Source organism: Vicia villosa, unplaced genomic scaffold (genome assembly GCF_029867415.1).
Source record: "Vicia villosa cultivar HV-30 ecotype Madison, WI unplaced genomic scaffold, Vvil1.0 ctg.000464F_1_1_1, whole genome shotgun sequence".
Classification (NCBI taxonomy): Eukaryota; Viridiplantae; Streptophyta; class Magnoliopsida; order Fabales; family Fabaceae; genus Vicia; species Vicia villosa.
Window position 1 is genome coordinate 455,146 of NW_026705222.1, and position 19,431 is coordinate 474,576.

The 19,431-nt window shown below is 37.8% G+C and overlaps 1 protein-coding gene across 1 annotated transcript; it reads right to left on the reverse strand.

The window, feature by feature from the left end:
* Positions 1 to 1,621: 1,621 nt before the first annotated feature.
* LOC131628567 (uncharacterized) lies at positions 1,622 to 2,254 on the reverse strand. Its single transcript, XM_058899395.1, has one exon. The coding sequence runs from the start codon at positions 2,252 to 2,254 to the stop codon at positions 1,622 to 1,624; it is 633 nt and encodes a 210-aa protein (XP_058755378.1).
* Positions 2,255 to 19,431: the final 17,177 nt, after the last annotated feature.

The following is a 19,431-nucleotide window of genomic DNA, read 5'->3' on the forward strand; positions in this document are numbered from 1 at the left end:
ATATCAGGGAGCACACTACCAAGTCTATTAGTGAGGATATTGGAGATCATTTTATAGAATGTGGTGCACACTGCTATGGGCCTATAATCCTTCACCTCTTCTGCTTTATCATGCTTGGGGATCAGTGTTACTATGGTGCTATTGAAGACTTTGTACAACTTACCTTTCTCAAAGAATTCCTGAGCAGCCATTATCACATCTGTTTTGACAATGTCCCAACTGGTCTTGAAGAAGTTGGATCCAAAGCCATCTAAGCCAGGAGCTTTGAGGTCACCAATATCCTTCATGGCTTCCCAAATCTCTTTCTCTGTGACAGAGCTAGCAAGATATTCACTTTGACTTTGACTTACTTGTTTTCCAATCCTCAAGGCTTCAATGTCAACATGCTTGAGGCGATTCTCCTTGGTTCCCATGAGTTTGTGATAAAAGTCCATGACTTCTTTCATGATATTTTCCTGATCATCAACATAAGTACCATCTGCCAGCTTGAGCCTCTTCATGCCTCTACACTTATACTTAGCTTTAATTGAAGCATGAAAATAAGCAGTATTTTCATCATTCAATCTTAGCCAATCAATTTTGGATCTTTGCAAAAGCATCTGTTCATCTTGTTCTTGTAACCTGATGACTTCTTCTGTGCAAGTCCTAACCTTAATGATCAAGTTATTGTCCAGTCTATTGTTCTGTACCTCAGTCTGTGCCAGTTCTAGAGCTCTTCTTGCACTCTCCAGATTACTCCTGAGGTTAATCAAGCTTCTACTGAACTGCTTCAAGTCAGACTTTAGCCTCTGAAGTTTTCTCCAAAGGATAAACATAGGGGTTCCATCAATAGGTTTGCTCCAACTAGCTTTAACAATATCATCATACCCTGCCAACTTGGTAATGCAATTGTAGAATTTAAATCTTCTCTTAGGTGGAGCTATAGGATTCTCCTTGATCACCTGTATTAAAGCATGATCAGACACACTAGGAGATAAAACATTCAAAATCCAGTCATTATACTTTTGATACCAGTAGACATTAGCCATCAACCTATCAATCCTGGAGTGAATAGGATCTGAAGAGTGTCTATTGCACCAAGTATAATAATCACCATTGTGATCCATCTCACTCAGCCCAGTTCTAATCATCATGTCCTGCAAATCTATGAACTCAGCTTCAGTGACCATCCTGCCCCCAATCCTATCTTGGGCTTTGGTGACATTGTTAAAGTCACCAATGATACACCAAGGCTCTTGATTCCTAGGTTGCATATGTTCAATATGATTCCATAGGGTCCTCCTTTTATCAAGTTGGTTTTTGCCATAGACTGCAGTAAGCCAATACTGAAACTCACCCTTCCCATCAAAAACACCACAATGTATGAACTGGTCAGAACTACTAACAACTCTTAGCTCAACATTCCTATCATTCCATGAAATCCACAGCCTGCCATTTTCATGGTTTTGATAATTGTCAAGGTACATATCATAGATTTTAAGTTTATCTCTTGTTTTCTTGGCATTTTCCTTCTCAACTCTGGTTTCAATGAGTATCAAGATGTCAGGTTTCATAAGATTGAGACGGGAACTAATCTCTCTTATTTTCCCTGGTTTGTTAAGTCCCCTAACATTCCAAGAAATCAACATGGTCCCCTATCCAAGGTCTTTATGGAGTCATTCAAAACCCCAAGAGCCTCAAAACCATTAGCACAATTGATATCTATCAGAGAATTAGTAATGACTCTCTTACCTTTATCCTTTGAAGCTGATCCAATGGTAGTCCAACTGTTGTCCTCTTGTTCCACCACAGTTTCCTTGCATATCTCCTTCCCCTTCCTTCTGTCAGCATCATCTGCATCCTTGACCTGCTCTGGGATAGTGTTCTGAGCTAGTGGCACTATTTTTGGTTTCCATTGTTTCTTGACATACTCTTTGCATTTGTGTCCAATGCTTTTGCATCTCTCACAATACAAAGGCTTCCATTCATATTCGACTGGTTGTAGCAGCTTTCTCCCTTCACAATCCTTGATTGCTATTTCTTTTGGCATCTCCTTTGTGATATCAATCTCAACAAAGATTCGTGCATAAGAGACCCTCAATTTGTTAGCCGTGCACTCATCTGTAACCAGGGGCACCCCTATAGCACTCCCTATCTTGCTAAGGCTCTTAGCTCCCCATAGGTGCAGAGGCAACTTAGGCAGTTTCACCCAAATTGGTAGAGTTCTGAGCATGTCCCTTTTTAGGTCAAAGTCTGGCTTCCATTCTCTCAGCATCAATGAGATATTCCTCAGAGTGTATGGCCCTCACATCAACACTGAATCCATATCCTCATGCGTCTTGAATCGTAGAATGAAGTAGCCTTCCTCGTGATAGAAAAGATCAGGCAATTTGACAAAGTTCCAAGTCTTCTCCATGAACTTCTTCACCATTGTCATGCCGAGATCCTCTCCCATCGCATACAAGATTAGGGTTGTTTCCTAGTAATGAACTTCAGATTCAATGTCTGTTTCCTCAATTTCAATTTCAATTCCCTCATTGGTGACGTTAGGTGCTACATACTGCATCGATAGTCCCTTTGCTGGATTACGATTCTCAGCTAGCACATCAACCCATAGTTTCCGATCCTCGTTCTTTGGTGCTTCCTGTTGCGATTCGTTCTTCCCCAATCCTTTCATTAGGGTTTCGCTCATAGTTCCCTTCTTCTCCAATTGTATCTCCTCCTCCCGATTCCGATGGATGGTGCTTTCAATTGGATCTTGGACAGTGTTCTCCTTCACCGGTGACGGCGGTGGAGGTTGGGTTGCCGGTGATGATGGCGCCACTCTTTGTGGCCTCCCTCGTCCTCTCTTCCCTTTCGAACCTGTTCCCGCCATTCTATTAATGATTTATTCCATATTTAAATGAATTAAAATTCAAGTAAATGAAATATATATTTATATATTTATAATAATTATGATGTATTTACAAAAAAAATTAAAAAATGAGTGTTTTAATTTATATATTTATATATTTATATAATAATTATAATAATTATTATATATTTATAAAAATTATTATATATTTATATATTTAAATATTTATATAATAATTATTATATATTAATTATAAATATATTTATATATTTATATAATAATTATAAAAATTAAAAATGAGTTATAATTATTTATAATAATTATTATATATTTTATATATTATATATTTATATATTTCACTTACAAAATTAATAATTATTATTATATATTTATATATTTCTATTCTGATTCATAATTAAAAATGAGTTATAATTTTTTATTTAGTTTAAAAAAATTAAAAAAAGATTTTGTCTTAATTTTATTTAATGAATAAATTTTATATTTAATTCTATATATAATTCAAAATTTACTTATGAAATTAAAATGTTTTTGATTTATATAAGTTAGTAAAATAATTTTTAACTTTAAAATTGTTTAGGAAATTTTGATTCACCTTGATTTTATTGATTCACCTTCATTTTGTTGATTCACCTTGATTTTATACCTATTAATTGTATTGATTCCCCTTGATTTTAATTTTTTAATAATTATTGAATTCTTTCGGAAGTGTATATCTGAAACATTCCAAAGACACCCCTCTCCCAAAAAAAGTGTTTATCAATTTGGTCTTGGAATATTTCGGAAATGGGGGTGTTTTCGGAAATGCATCTCCGAAAACACATTTTTTTCGTGTTTTCGGAAGTGCATTTCCGAAATAAGACAAATTTTGGAAAAAAAAAAACGTTTCGGAAATGCATTTCCGAAGTAAGGGTATTTTTGGTTTTTCACCAGAGGTGACCAAGAAAATAGGGAGGTGGGTGTTTATGGTGATTTCCGGTAAACAACCGCTAGTCCTCCAAACTATAAAATATACTTTGGTTACTCGCAGGATCGACTAGATTGATCCTAGGACATAGTCAAACAAATGTCTTTTGAAATGATTCGATTCATGTTTGCCTGTTCTGACTTCGAGAAAACTTGTTTTGTGATTTGATCTTATGAATGTTCACTTGAAACAATGTTGGTTATACAAGTTAATATAACTTCCGAAGAAACATAAATAAAAGCATGTGAATTGCAGAAAAAGTAAAGTGCAAGAATGTAACGTGCAAGAATGTAAAGTACTTCGAAATGAAATAAAACAGAATAAAAGAAGTGCAAAAATATAAATAACAGGAAGTAAACGAAAGCAGTAATAATGAAAAGATACTTTGCATAAAAATGAAGTACAAAGATATTAAACTGGTGTTGGTGTCATACGTACATTTCTCAGCGAACTCGTTCTCTAAACACTTGATACTTGAGTGATTTGTGAGTGATTTGTACAAAATGAACACACGGAATCCTAACATTAAGACCCTTATTTATACTAAATTCGACCCTAACGGTCCTACACTAATCTAATGCCACGTTGCCCATAAGAATCCCTGGGATGCCATCTATCCTTGTGCGGTTACACAAACTACTTCGAAATTCAAATCATCCCGCCTGAATCCTCTTTCGACGCGTGGCAACGTGACCAGAGTCGAGAATGCCACGAATATACGTTCAGCCTCAGTACTTTACATATTTCGTAAAAACATTTAAGTCTTTTAAAGATAATCCTCTTCGAATTAGCTCCAAGTCCAACCATCTTTTACTCCAACTCAAACCAATATTCCCGAAACATGGCCATCAGTAGCCATTTTTAATCTCAGAAATGGTCATCAGTAACCATCTTCTTTCGAATTGTAACTCTTCAAAGGATATTCTTTCTAAACGAAATCTTCAGCCAACAAATTGCCCCCAATAAATGCCTGTTTCGAAAAACAAGAGAAATAGGCGTTTTTTGTTATAATGAGATTTCGTTTTACTCACTTCTGAGAGTTCCAAGACAACTGACTAACGTCATAATCATTTATGACTCCACTTTCAAAACGTCTTGTCATTTTCAAAGATGTCCTCTCAGAACTTACATTCCCACATTCTGTCATTACCTCATGATCATTACTCCTATATACTAGGAGTAAGGCTAATAACTATTCGACCGCCGTTGGATTAAATCAACATCTGCCGCGTGTCTTTGACTTTTACCCAAGAGATTTGAAAGGGTTTCCGTTAAACCTTTAAATACTTGAACTTCTACCCTCGCATAACTTCCACTTCTATTTTCTTCACCCTCAACATAGAAATGAAAAATTCTCTTTGACCTTGTTTAACCTATTCCTCAAATCAAATTCACCCATGGCGTCTTCTTCAAATGTTCTTCAACCCATTCAGAAGCTTCAAAATCCCACGCAGATAAAGAATCAAGCACACATTCCAGACCCAAATGACGCAGAGATGCGCGCTATCTACGCTTCTCAGGTAATCATCCCTTTTGAACTTTTTGGAAAAACTCATGCTTTCATGGGTCCGTTACCAGGAGGAAATAACCCCTCTTTGAGTAAATTCTTCCCTGCTTATTATAAAACTAGGCCCTTAGTTAGCAAGAATAAGATAGATGATGAAGGTCACCCAGTCTCAGCTAACCCTGATAGCCTAAAAGAGACCTCAACTGAAACTCCTTTGGTCTTAGAGAAAATTAGGTTAAACTATGTAACCAATTTTGTGAAAGTCTTTAGGTCAATCCCTTTAGCAAAGGATCCTGAACTGTATTATGCTTGGCTAACGAAGGTAGAAAAACAAAAAGCTTCTTTCTGGAAACAACTAGGGATTTATGATTTAATCCAGTTATCCAAAACAGGTTTAGAATATAACCAAACCATGTTAGTAGCGTCAGTTTACTTCTGGGATGCTTCTCACAATACTTTTCACCTTCCATGCGGGATGGTTACCCCTACCCTCTTCGATGTAGCTGCCATTACAGGGCTTCAACCAACTAGGGAAACCTTCGACCCTAATTTCATGGATACTGACACCATCAATTTTAATGAAGCAACAGTCACCTATATTGCCTTCATTCAACAATACCACAACGAAATGGACCCAGACGTTTCTGACGAAGAACACATAGCATTTCTAGCACTTTGGCTCTCGAGATGCGTCTTTTGCTCTAGGTCCATACAAGTAGCAAAAAGATATCTTTGAATGGCTAACCAGCTAAATGCTGGGATAAAGTTAAACCTAGGCCAGTTAATTCTAGGATTTCTTTATGAGAATCTTGGTGAAGCAACGGACCTTGTTAAGAACTACAAAATAGGATCTCTTCTTTTTGCTAGTCCTTTATGGTTGTTACAACTATGGTTTAATGCCACTTTTAAGGCTCACCTCCCATATAAAAATGTTGTGGATGAAGAAAGTGCAGCCATAAAGGATCGAACAGTGGAAGGAACCAGATTGGCTTACCTAACTCCAAAGGAAGAAAGTGGCAAACTTCGTGAAACCTTCCTGGCATTCATAATGATGTTCGCTAAACGTTATCAATTCACTCCTTCGATGGCTCCATTCGTACAATGTAAGGTGGGTCCCGAATGGTTTACTCGAGAGATTCCAGCAACTTCTCCTGATCAACAAGCTGAATCTATGGCCATCTAGGAAGCTTTCCTCACCCCAAAGCTGTTATATCACCGACTTCGATCTTCAAAAAGTCATTGCTGTCTCCTTTTATATCAACCAAATCTGGTTTCAAGACAATTTGGGCTGGTTCGACTCAAACCAAAGTGTTTGTATGACAAAAGTAATCACATGTGTCTACACACTTCGCATCTGGCAGAAGATGAATATGAATCAAAAATCTCCCGATATGTTGGCATCACCACTTTGTCTCCCGTTTCTTTCGAGCCTGCTTTTTATTCTACCATAGATTTTCATCAATGGTGGACAGAATATTATTCTACGCAAATCTTCGATGCTGAAGCCTTACTCGGGAACTAACTGAAGCTTTTGCTGATGTGCAGGAGAATTTTCAGAAAGGTACTTCGACTCATCTTAAAGAAATCCAAGCATTTCAAAAGTTCTTTGAAACTATCTACAGGCCTTATGACCTTAGTCGGACCGTTCGTGAGGCTGCGGTTACTTTACGTGAAAAGTTTTCTGCTAAACTGGATAAGTTGAAATTGCCTACGTCTGTTCGTCCTGAACTACGTTATAAAGTGGCTTTTGAACTTCATCCTCAAAAATTTCCTCCACTTCCTAGTGCTGATTTTGGGGTGGCCTTCAGCCCTCCTTTTCCAGACTGGTTTGTGTGTGGGAATCTCATAAAAATTCTTCAGGAAGAATCTAAAAAACGTGCTGAACGAGTGGTCCCGACTAAGCATACCTTGGATACTTTCAAAGGACATCTTCATATAGATCTTGAGCACGTTCGCATTTTGACTCCAATACCTGAAGGTTGGGGTTTAGACAATCCTTCGACTAATTTTTCTTTTTCATTGAAATACTGATTTATATTTTGTTCACAACTGTTGCTCGAAAGAGACAAATCAAGGAAGCCCCTGTACAAAAGGGTTCTGGAACTTTGAGGAACACCAGGGCGAGTGGGAGTGATTATGTCACCACTGGCAAGAAGCCTACGGTACATGGATACCTTATATTTTAACTTGTGAAATTTAATGAATATCACTCACTTGGTTTTAATATGTACTTCAGAGCTCGAAACCTCCAGCGTCTTCGAAGCGAAAAGTTCCTCAAACAGCCGACTCGGATGATGAAGATAAATCTCCTCCTTGCACCAGACAAACGATAAAGAAAAGACAGAAAGCTGCCACCCCTTCAGCCAAAGGAAAGGTATCTGGGACTTCGAAGCTCACTTCTTTGAGTGACAAGGTATCTTCTGAGGACTCACCCTTGAAGGCTGCTAGTACTATGCCCATCGTGGAGAGTCATAACTCCAGTCCAGACAACATTCCAACCAAGGTATTTGGGTTTCACAATTTAATCATTTCTTTACATTCTAATTCTAATGATTAAGTTCACATTTTACCTTGTAAATGCAGGATGATGCTGGTACCCCCGCTACTTCTGATCTCAAAACCTCAAGTTTAAACATTGACCTTGACAACCTTCGAGGTAAATGTCAGCTCTTTCGAATGACAGATGAAATTTCTGCCCCTTTTTTTTCGTTTTGATTGATTCTAACTGTCCATCGCAGGTGTTTCTCAACACAAATCTCATGTGCTTTCTCCTGTTCTCGAAGACACTCAACCTCTTGCAACTATCATTCCGACTGCGTCTGCTGAAGAAAGCCATTCAAATGATGAGTCTCCACCCATTCATCAAGATGAAAATATGGAGGAGAACCCGCAATGTTCGAATAGTGGTAACGCAACTAGACAACCAACTGGTAGCAAAGACACTATATCTGAACAAGATGCTGCAGAAGAAACTTCCAAACTGCCTACACCTGGTTCTAATGAAACTTTGAACCTTGGGACTACAGTCACTCCTGTGACTACTTCGAAGCAGGCCCCTGTGATGCTTACTTCCTCAGAACTAGAGCAACTCAAGAAAACTGATCCTGTGAGCTTCCTCAAGACCATGATGAGTGTTGATAGTACTTCGCCCCTCGGGCTTGGAACCCCTTCTAATGTCTTGGCAGGTGCCGGTGACAAGGATGATATTCCTAAACTCCTTCGTCAGATAAGGGAGAGGTTCTTTGATAACACGATTTTATATCGTATATTTAGCTTGAAATCCGTAGATATTTATAGCATTTTCCGTTTATTATGTGGATTTATTATGATATTACGCGAGTTTTTGCTTTGTTTCAGGTTTTACACTCTTATTATGACTATTTGTGAAAAGGAGAGGAAATGGAGCTAAAACGACCACTATTTATGCCTAAAAGATGAAAAATGGGTGCTGAAGTGAAAAGGAGGTGCAAATAAGGCCCAAATGTGCTAAAGAAGACCCAAAGGCCCAAAAGAGACAGACCCGCCCACTAAGAATCAAGTGCGCATGGCCCAAACCACACAAGCAAGTGGAGACGCACGTCTCCAACGTCTCATTGGCCACATCAGCAAAAGGGAGACGCACGTCTCCAGTCCCCTATATTTTCTCCACTTGAGACGCACGTCTCAAGTCATTCAAAGGAGCTTCCTGAAGAAATGGAGACGCACGTCTCCAAGCCCAGTCTGAAAAGTTCCTCTTTTCACGCAACGCAACTGCAAAGCATCCCCTATAAATAGAAGCAGTCACCTCAGTTCTCAATGTCCGATTTCCTGCCAACGAAGTGCTGCCGAAATTGTACCGTGATTTATATTTTTCTTCCTGCTTTCATTCAAACAGTCTATTTTCTCACAATGATTTCTACACCGGAAATTGTTGTGAACCTTTTATAAATCTAGCCTTACGTTAGATTTATCGCTTTTATTTCCTTGTTTTAATTTCCGTCCGTTTAAATTCCGAAGAACGATCCAGCCAACCTGTGGTGGAAGTTCGGTACTCGAAAATTCGATTGCAATTTATTTAATTCAGGTTTAGTATTTACCGCCTTTATTTATATAGTTATTGCATGATATATTATATGCCAATTAACATGCCTTTTATTATAAGCCAAATTAATTCATGCATGCTTAACCGTATTAATATGTCTGGCTAATTTACTAAGTATCGGTATGTAAAGTAAGTTAACTGTGGGATCCGAAATAAATTGGTTTAATTATGTTTTGTTAATTATCACTTGTTTTTGGTTTGTATTTCTAATTTAATTAGTAAGCCTTAAAACCAATAGAGCGAAAGTTTGAGGGTTTAAGACGGTCAAAGGTTAAAATCAATAGAGCGAAAGTTTGAGATCTTTAACTGGATAGTAGACACAGGACATTAGTTTTAAGGATGGCGAAAGCGTATTAAAACTAATTAGAACTTATTTATTTTCAAAAATTGTTTTTACACCCGAGCGGGATGGAGAAAGCGTACGTTAGGGATATTAGCATGTTCCGAGTCAACAGAGCGAAAGTTTGAGATTAGGAGATTTAAATAGATAACAACTTCATAAAACAGGCATTTTATTAATTACGTTGTTTCCAAAAAGCTTTTCTAATATCTAATGGGATGGCGAAAGCGTACATTAAGAGTTAGGATAGTAATCTAAATCAACAGAGCGAAAGTTTGAGACGAGGATTTTTAACCAATTGAATTAGTAAAGATTTTTAATTGAATTATGCATTAGCCAATGGACCTTCGGATCACCTAAAGTTAAACGAAATACATACTGATACTTGATTTATCATTATATTTCTTACTATTCACAATCACTCTCCCTTAGGAACAATCAAAATATGAGCAGCCTTAGCTTTACATAGTAACCTTAGATAACGGTAGATCGATTCATAGTCCCTGTGAATTCGATATCTTTTAAAACTACACGACACGACTGTGCACTTGCAGTCATCAGATTAATAGACACGTAAAGTCGCGATCATTCTTTGAAACCAACCTCGTCGAAGCTCTCAGCAAGGATTCCACTAAATATTATGGTCTAAACAGCCTTCTGAAGAAAGTGGACTTACTTCTTGTTCCAGTGGAAGTCTCAGAAGTAATTGTTTTATTGAGTTCTCTGATTGAACAACTCCAATCTAATCTCCTTCGAAAACGGGATATTGACGGACAACTCATAGCAAAAGTGACTTCTCACAGTTCTTCATGGGAAGCTGCTAGCAATGCAACAAAGAAGGCTGGCACCCTTAAGCTCGAGCGTTCGAAGAACCAACAAGAATATGAAGATTGTGAGGCGAATATCAAATCCTGGAAACAGGAAATTGAGCAACTCAAAGCGAAGATAAAGGATGCCCAGTCTCGTCAAGTAGAAATCCAAAAGACCAATCAAGATGAATTAACTGAAGTGGCGCAGTCGGGGATTCGACACTTCGAGTCGGCACAGAAGCTAGTACCAAAGATCGAAGAACTGAAAAGACAACAGGCATTGATCGAATGTCATATGTCCTTATGGGAGATTCAGTATTCGAAGATAAAAGATAATCTTCCCAAAGATTTTAATTAACCACTTTGGACCTTAGATTACTCTTCTTGTATTCCGTACTTAGTTTATTTTGTAATCGAACTTCCTCCAAAATCTATATGCAATTTTATCTTTCGCACATCTAATTTTGCAGTTGTCATGAGTAGTATTTTAGCAATTCTTAAAATTTGCCAAATTATATTTTTATTTGTCACAGTGATTTTAATAAATGTAACCACGTGACATGATTACCCTTCGCAGCCCCTTGAACCTAGACTTGACGTTTCCACTTCCCTTAGCCATAACCATCATTAAATGATGACATCACCTTTTTCAAAACGTCTATTTGAGACGTGTGTGCATCAGTTTTCAATCATGATTACTTTTCAACTTCCATGGCGGGAAACGGCGGAGGCCATAACTTCTCTTGGGGATACCAAACGCAGTCCAATCAATAATCAAGACATAAACCATTCCTTCTGCCAACATAGTCTATATAAGGCGTTAGCGTTCTACTCCTTTCTTCACACTTTCACTAAACTCTTATCAATATTTTGCTCTCTTCCTCTTGCATCCTCTCAAACACAGAGTTTAACAAAATCTTTTTCTTTCTCAAATGGCGCAACCTTTAACCTACAATACCATCACAGCTTGTATCAAGAAAGAGTTCAAACTTTCTGAGGAGGAGTTTGATGAAAACCATATCAGCTTCAACGCACTCTTTGCTAACCAACATCTTCAGTTCTATCCTGAAATCCTGGAGGGATCTGTTCATCCCAACATGTTAGCAGATTTCTGGATGTTTGCGTCTCTGCGCATAGATCCGGAAGGGAGGACTGATAGGAAAATAGCAAGTGTACTATTTTGCCTATGTAGTAATAAAGGGAAAATTCCCCGAATATCGAATCTCAAGGACTGCTTGACGATACAAAGTTTTATCAGTATTTCAAGTAAACAAAAATTCAACAAGTTGTTTTGGTTGGTTTTGTAAATAAAGTAAATATACAGAATAATAGAACGATGAACAGAGATGAGTAGATTGCTAGGGACGGTGAATGATTCTTCATGCAACGAATTTCCTGTCTCAATACAACAACATGCTTTTCACAGTTAATTACCGGTTCTTTAGAGTATCTAATCCTAAGGCCTTAGTGAAAAGATCTTTGACCTCACAACCTAATCACTATGTCCATAGATAATTACGGTTATGATCAAGCATTCCAATAACAAGAATTTCCGGTTACAATATGATATCCCTAGTCCTAGGTGATATAAATGTTATATGTTCTTAATCATGTCCACAAATAATATGCCGTCCAGCTATACTATCCATTCATATTCAGAATCCGTTTTTCCGACGGATAAAGCATTATTAACAGATGAAGAACAAATTAACAAATATGAAAAGTAAAATAGTTATTGCATCAATTGAATAAATTCATCACAATCAGAATTAGGGTCATCCCCCTAGCAATGGGGGGTTTAGCTACTCATAAAAATAACAAAAACCATAGTGTAAAATGTAGACATTACAGATAAATGAAGGAAATCCAATCTTCAATGGCAAAAGCTCATAGAATTCTTCAACCCTTGCATAAAATCTGAGTTCTCCAGCCTTCTACAGTGTATTTTTGCTCACAAATTCGTCGAACCCCTGTCCAAACGCATTCTGGTCCTTTTATTTCTGTCTGACTGGGCTTTTCAGCAAGAAAGCCCAAAAATCACGTGCAAACGCGTGTGGGAACGCGTATGGCTCAAATGACACGCGTCTGGGGACGCGTTTGAGCAGAGGGGCAGTTTTCTTTGCAATTCTGGCTGCTGGGACGCGTGTGGGCACGCGTTTGGTGATCAGGGACGCGTCTGGGCACGCGTTTGGTGGTCTGGGACGCGTCTGGGCATGCGTTTGCTCAGCAGACCTCAATATTTCACTTCCACACGCGTCTGGGGACGCGTTTGAGCAGCAGGATGTACTTTTACAGGCTCCACACGCGTGTGGAGACGCGTTTGGCCAGGCCATGTGCTTTTTCATCAGTTTCTTCACGTTTCGCACTGATTTTCTCCACTTCATTCATCTGAGTCTGCAAACACTTAAACACACAACTAAAGCATAAAATGAGGAATAATGAAATAAAACACTCATTAAAATACTTCAAATGCAACTAAAAACAATGGTAAAAACATGTGTAAAAACCACTGATCAAGGACCACTATCGTATCTGAGGTTCGAAGGGCTCACATTACCATCACTCCTTCCACCATCTCTGACTTGCTGAGATGCGAAAATTTTGGAGAAGCTTTTGATGACAACACCATCAACATGACCACCTATCGTATGTTGAGGACCCTCATGGAAAAGGACCCTTTTAGTAATAAAGTCATCAAGATTTGGCACCAGCTTTTGGTGGGCAACTTCCGCCCACGAAGCCATAACCTAGACAACATCATGATGGAGGATCTGGAGTTTATACTCTGTGCCCTCCGGGGAAAGAAGCTAAACTTTCCGTTGCTAATCTTCAAAGGGCTTGTCAAAGCTGTTTCCATGGCTGCTTTTCGCCAAGGTGTGGTCACGTGTCTTCCTTATGGAAGATTCTTGTCCTATATGTTCCTCAAAAAGGGCATAGTGAGAAGAATGCGCAATTCGGGGTCTCTAGACATGTTCGAAGCAGAAAGCTTGCCCCTACTATCCTTGGAAGGCTTAGAGCAAAGGATTAACTAGAGGGTGCTTTGTTTGAGGCTTACATGAAGGCGTTATAGGCCTTGGTTTTATTTTGGATGCTTCTTTTTGTTAACCTCTAGTATATTTCTTTTCTATAGTCCCTTTTGTTATTGGAAACATAATCTTTTCCAGAAATGTAATGTATTCCCCCAATCTAAATTAAATGCACTTTGATACTGCTTTGTCTGTGTTTACTTTACTTACCACATAACACTTTTGAACATAAAGCCATTTTGGTGCTTGTTCAACCATTTTGGCCTACATAGCATCCCTTGAATATCTACGTTTTTGCAATTTTAACTTCGTGCATGCTTGGTTTGTATCTTTTCAGATACTTTCCATTTACCCTTAAAATTCTACGATCTTCTGCCAATTCTTCTATCTCATAAGCGTTATTTGAGAACACTTTCAAGATTCGAAAAGGGTCTTCCCAATGTGGGGACCATTTACCTAACGCCTGATTCTTTCGATCTATAGGTAAAATAGCTTTCCAAACTAAGTCATTACTGATAAACGTTTTACCTTTCACCTTTTTATTGTATGCTCTGGATACCCTTTTGTAGCGGGAAAAATCTGAGATCGAAGCCATAGGATTGACTCGACTCAATATTTCAGTGAAAGTCGCCACCGCGCTTTATTGTTTCCAAAGGAAAAGGGAAAAGAACGAAAAAACCCAAAGTTTGTTTTTAAAACAAAAAGAAGAGATCTTAGGTACGAGTGTTGCTTATACAAGGGGAAGGTTTTAAGCACCCCTCATATCTGTGGTACTCCACAGGAACCTTTTTGAAAATCTGTGTTGTGTGTGCTAAAAAAAGGGTTTGTTTTTTTTTAAAATAAGCTCGGCAAAGCGTTAAGCTTTGTGCCTACATACCTCCTCGGTGCAATGGAGAAGTCAGAGCTAATGTAGTTCCGCTTAAAAGGGAAAACATTTTAAAACGAATAAACACTTTATCGTCGTCGGAGAGAAATACTCAGCCATTGATCTTGAGCATGAGAACAAACGAGTTCTTTGCATCGCAAATGAAAGAAGGGCTCCAACTCGGATAAGATCAACGAGTATGCCACTAGCTCTCTCACGCGGAAAAGATCTCATTATATCAATCAATTTCAAAATCGTGGGGTATCGCCACTCGTTTCAACGATTAGTCGTGTCTAAACTTTTTAAAGAAAAAGGCCACTAAGGGCAAAAGATATTTTTAAAGAAAGGTTTTAAAAAGGTTGCAAACATAAGAAGGTTTTGTAAAAGGAGAGAAGATTTTGAAAATTAAAGAAGGGGAGGAGATGAAGATGCTATCCTATTGCGTAAAATAAAAGCTAAGGAAAAGAACGGTCTAACCGAAATAAGAAGCCAACACTTGACATTGTGAGTCAAGGTAGATTTCTCATCCTTTGGAATATCGACACTAAACCAACACATTATCACTTGGGGATCCAGATGAACTTATTATCTTTAGCACCACTTTGCATTAAGCACATTAGAATTCTGACGAAAATCGGGCAGAGTAACGGATGTTTTCGGGTAAAATCCTTATATCCATGCCTTGGAATTAACCATCAAGGGCTTTCAAGGAAATACCTGCACACATAAACAGACAACAATCCAATGCCAGACAGACAGAATAACAACAGAGTAATAACGGAATAAGAGTCCAGAGGTACTAAGTCCATAAGTCCGAATCTCCAAATTGCTCGGGATAGTAACCAATAGTCCAAAAGAGAGCCTTAAACGTTTTTTAGATTTTTGTTATTTATTAGTGTTTTAGCATAAAAGTAAAGTATGGTCCAAGTGGACAAAAAGAAAAATAGCGAAAGCATAAACATATGTCCAAATGGACAAAGAGAAAATAGTGGAATATAAACGTCCAAATGGACAAAGAAAAAATAGCGGAATGTAAATATGATGAAATGATAAAATAAAGCAATAAAGCGAAAAATAAAAGAGCGATATAATAAATTGCGGAAATTAAAGTCAATTGTTAGATGTTAAAGATAACCATCTTGAAACTTGTCAAGTATGTTATCAAAGTTAGTAAGGAAGATCGATGGTGAGTGAAGGATGTTCTTGGATTTAAATTCAATGGACATTTATCAGAAGCTTGATAAAATCATAGCGACTACACGATAAACCTCCATAAGTCTTAAATCAACCGCATACAATTCTCTTCCATATTTGATCTTTTTTATTAAGCAGATCGCCAAGTGATTTATATAGAAATCACCCTACAACGAGGCTGGTCAAAACTTTATGTGCTAATGCATGCGAGAGAAGTGATATGTAGATCACTCTCCGAAAGCAATACCGCACGAAAAGAAAAATAGGGAGCAATCTCGTCTTTACCAAGAATCCATAAGAATTCTCAAGGTATAAAAGACTTTCATCGATCAAAAGAAAAAGAAATAAAAGATGGAACCATATTCAAAAGCTCCTTTCATCCATAATTTCAATCACTTAATATTGCGGATTTGGATTCTCTTCCTATCGACGCCCTAAGTCCATTGAAATTAGAGAGAAATTAGGCCTCTAACTTGTGATTCAAAGAAAATATCAAAAGAAAGGAGTAGAAGATGAGTTAGAACCAAAAACAAGTCAAAAAAGGCAAAAAAGCACATTATGCTCAGATGTAAATCGATTTGCACAGAGTGGAAATCGATTTGCATAACTCTGTTTTCAAATCTGCGCAGTTTTCCAGTTATGTAAATCGATTTGCACAACACAGTTTTTCAAAAAACAGCAAATAAAGAGAAGAAAACTTGTTTAAACATAAAACCAAACACCTTGTGATCTTGGATCAAATTGTGCACAAAAATGCATCAAGTAAGCAAGCAAAACTCATCAATGTAGCACCAAAGGTGCATCAAACATAAACAACAATGGATCACATCTTGAATTATGGAAAGGATCTAGAATTTTACCAAATCTTTCACAAACTTTGAATCTTCTTCAAGAACACACAACCACAAGCCTTGATCTCTCACAATTGATGAAGAAAGTAGTGTTTAGGTTGAGGTTTAGCTCTAAATTAGTGAGGTTCAAGATGTGACTCACTAATTTTTGTGGAAGAAACAAGAGCTTTGAGTGAGGGGTTTGGAAGAGGTGAGGAGAGAAAGAGCAAGAGTTTTCTTGGCTATCAAAGCTTGAAAAATGAAGAGGGGAATGGCTCAATTTATAGGAGCTAGGCTTGGGAATTTTTGTGGTTTGAAGTTAGGATTGGAAAATAGAATTAGGCTTGGGAGATGAATTTGGAGCCAAAAAAGAGATCCAATGGTCTTGATGCAATCACATGAGGGTTTATGATTAAATGCTGTAGGTAATCAAATACAAGAGCTAAGTCATGCTTCCCATGCTTGCAAATGATGTCAACACTTCCAAAAGCTGAAATTTGCCTTCATTTTTCCAAATTCGCACTGGTGCAATCGATTTACACTTTATGCAAATCTATTTACATTGCTGAAAAAGGCCAAACCTGGGGCAAAAACAGTTATGCAAATCGATTGCTGTCTTATGCAAATCGATTTGCACTGATGGCAGAAGCAAATCTGGTGCAGAAACAGTTGTGTAAATCGATTTACACCTTATGCAAATCGATTTGCATAGTGAATTTGTTGAAAAATGTCCTTTTTGATGGATATTTTGACTTGGTACCTACAAAACACAAACATACAAAAGCACAAGGCAATATTTTTGGTATTTTGGTTAGTAAAACAACATATACAAGAAAAACATTGCTGCTTGATGATTCCTTTGCAGATGAATTGTACACAACATCACAAGTAGAGTTCTAAGTTGAGAACTTCTTGATTGATGATTGATATGCAAATGATGTATGATATTTGGGTCAAAAATTGGGGTATGACACCTTTCTTTTTGTCTTTTTATCATCTCCAATGCTCGAAGTCTGTCTTCGTCCAAATCCACTAATTCGTTCATCATCAATTCCCAGTAAGTATTTGGAGGAATTTTGGCTTGTCTTTGGATCCTGACTGATTGCAAGTAAATTTCGACTGGAAGCACTGCATCGTGTCCAAACGTCAATTGGAAAGGCGTTGTGTTTGTAGCTTCTTTTGGCGATGTTCGACAAGCCCAAAGCGCTTGGTCCAAAGTTTTATGCCAATTCTTGGGTTTTTTCCCTACATGTTTCTTTATAAGACCAATTATTATCTTATTTGCTGCTTCGACTTGTCCATTTGCCTGAGCATAGTAAGGTGTAGAGGTAAACAGCTTGAACCCCATATCTTTGGCGAAATCTTGCATCTTTCGCCCATTGAACACTGATCCTTGGTCTGTGGTTATACTTTTTGGGATTCCGAATCTGTATATAATGTGTTTTTGAATAAACTCAATCACAGCCTCCTGATCCACATTCGCAAGTGGTATCGCTTCGACCCATTTTGTGAAGTAGTCTATTCCTACCAAAATATACCTTTGACCTCTAGAAGACTTGGGGTGGATTTCTCCAATTAAGTCTAATGCCCAACCTCTAAAAGGCCATGGTTTTATTATTGAACTTAACTCGTTTGCAGGAGCATGTTGAATACCTGCATGTTCTTGACATTCTTGACAACCCTTTGCAAATTCTATGCAATCTTTCAACATAGAAGGCCAATACATTCCATATCGAAACAAAAGCCATTTCATTTTGTGCCCCGCTTGGTGCGCACCACATGCTCCGCTATGTACATTTGAGAGAGCCAAATATGCTTCTGCTTCGCCCAGACACTTTAATAAAACTCCTTCGGGAGTTTTCTTAAACAATTCATTTTCCATTAAAAAGTATGATAAAGCACGATATTTTACCTTTCTCTCCGTGTCTGTCGAAGGATCTTTTAAATAGTTCACAATTGGACTTCTCCAATCTGTGTGCTAAGGCGTCTATATTCAAAACTTCAAACTCTTCTTTGTTGGCAAAACCTAATTGTGAGTTCTCCAAATCACTTGGGGAGAGTTTGGTAGCCATTGCCTTGCCTCTTACTTTGATCAGTTCTTCTAGTTTTTCTTTTGATACCCTGTATCCTGAAGCTAATTGTGCCAAATCATTTGCTTCTTGATTTTTCACCCTTGAAACGTGATTCAAATTCACATACTCGAATTTTTTGAGCAGCCTATTTTCTATGACAAAATACATGATCAAATTTTCTTTGATACACTTGTATTCTTTCGTCAATTGCTTAATCACTAGTTTAGAGTCTCCTTTAATTTCGACTCTAGTTTCCCCCAATTCTAACAAAGCTTCAAGTCCAGCAATCAGTGCTTCGTATTCAGCTTCGTTGTTGGAGCATAAGGGACCTTCAATCTTGTACTTGAGCTTTGTTGGAATTCCATCAGGAGAAATTATTAGTATTCCAACGCCGGTTCCTTCTCTATGGGTTGAACCGTCGAAGTACAACTTCCAAGGCTTCAATTCTACATATTGTTGAGGGTTTTCAACCACTGCATGGTCAACAATGAAATCTGAAACGATCTGACCTTTCATTGCTTTAAGGGGTTGAAATATCAAAGAGTACTCAGTAAGGGCCAACGCCCACTTTCCAATTCGACTATGCAATATAGGCTTTGATAGCATGTGTTTAATAACATCGCAATGAGATGAAACATAAACATCAACTGGCTTTATATAATACTTGAGTTTAATACAAGAGAAATATAGACAAAGGCAGAGTTTTTCTATTGCGCTATACCTAGTCTCTGCATCATTGAGTACTCTACTTAAGTAATAAATGGCTCTTTCGATGCCATTATCGTCTTCTTGAGCTAACATGCTACCTATTGTATTATCTGATGCTGAAATATACAGGCGCATGTGTTTCTTCCCACTTGGGGGAGATAATATTGGTGGATGCATCAAG

Bases quoted from the DNA above. Each gene is read 5' to 3' on its own strand.
- LOC131628567 (XM_058899395.1), bottom strand. From the start codon at position 2,254: ATGCTGAGAGAATGGAAGCCAGACTTTGACCTAAAAAGGGACATGCTC.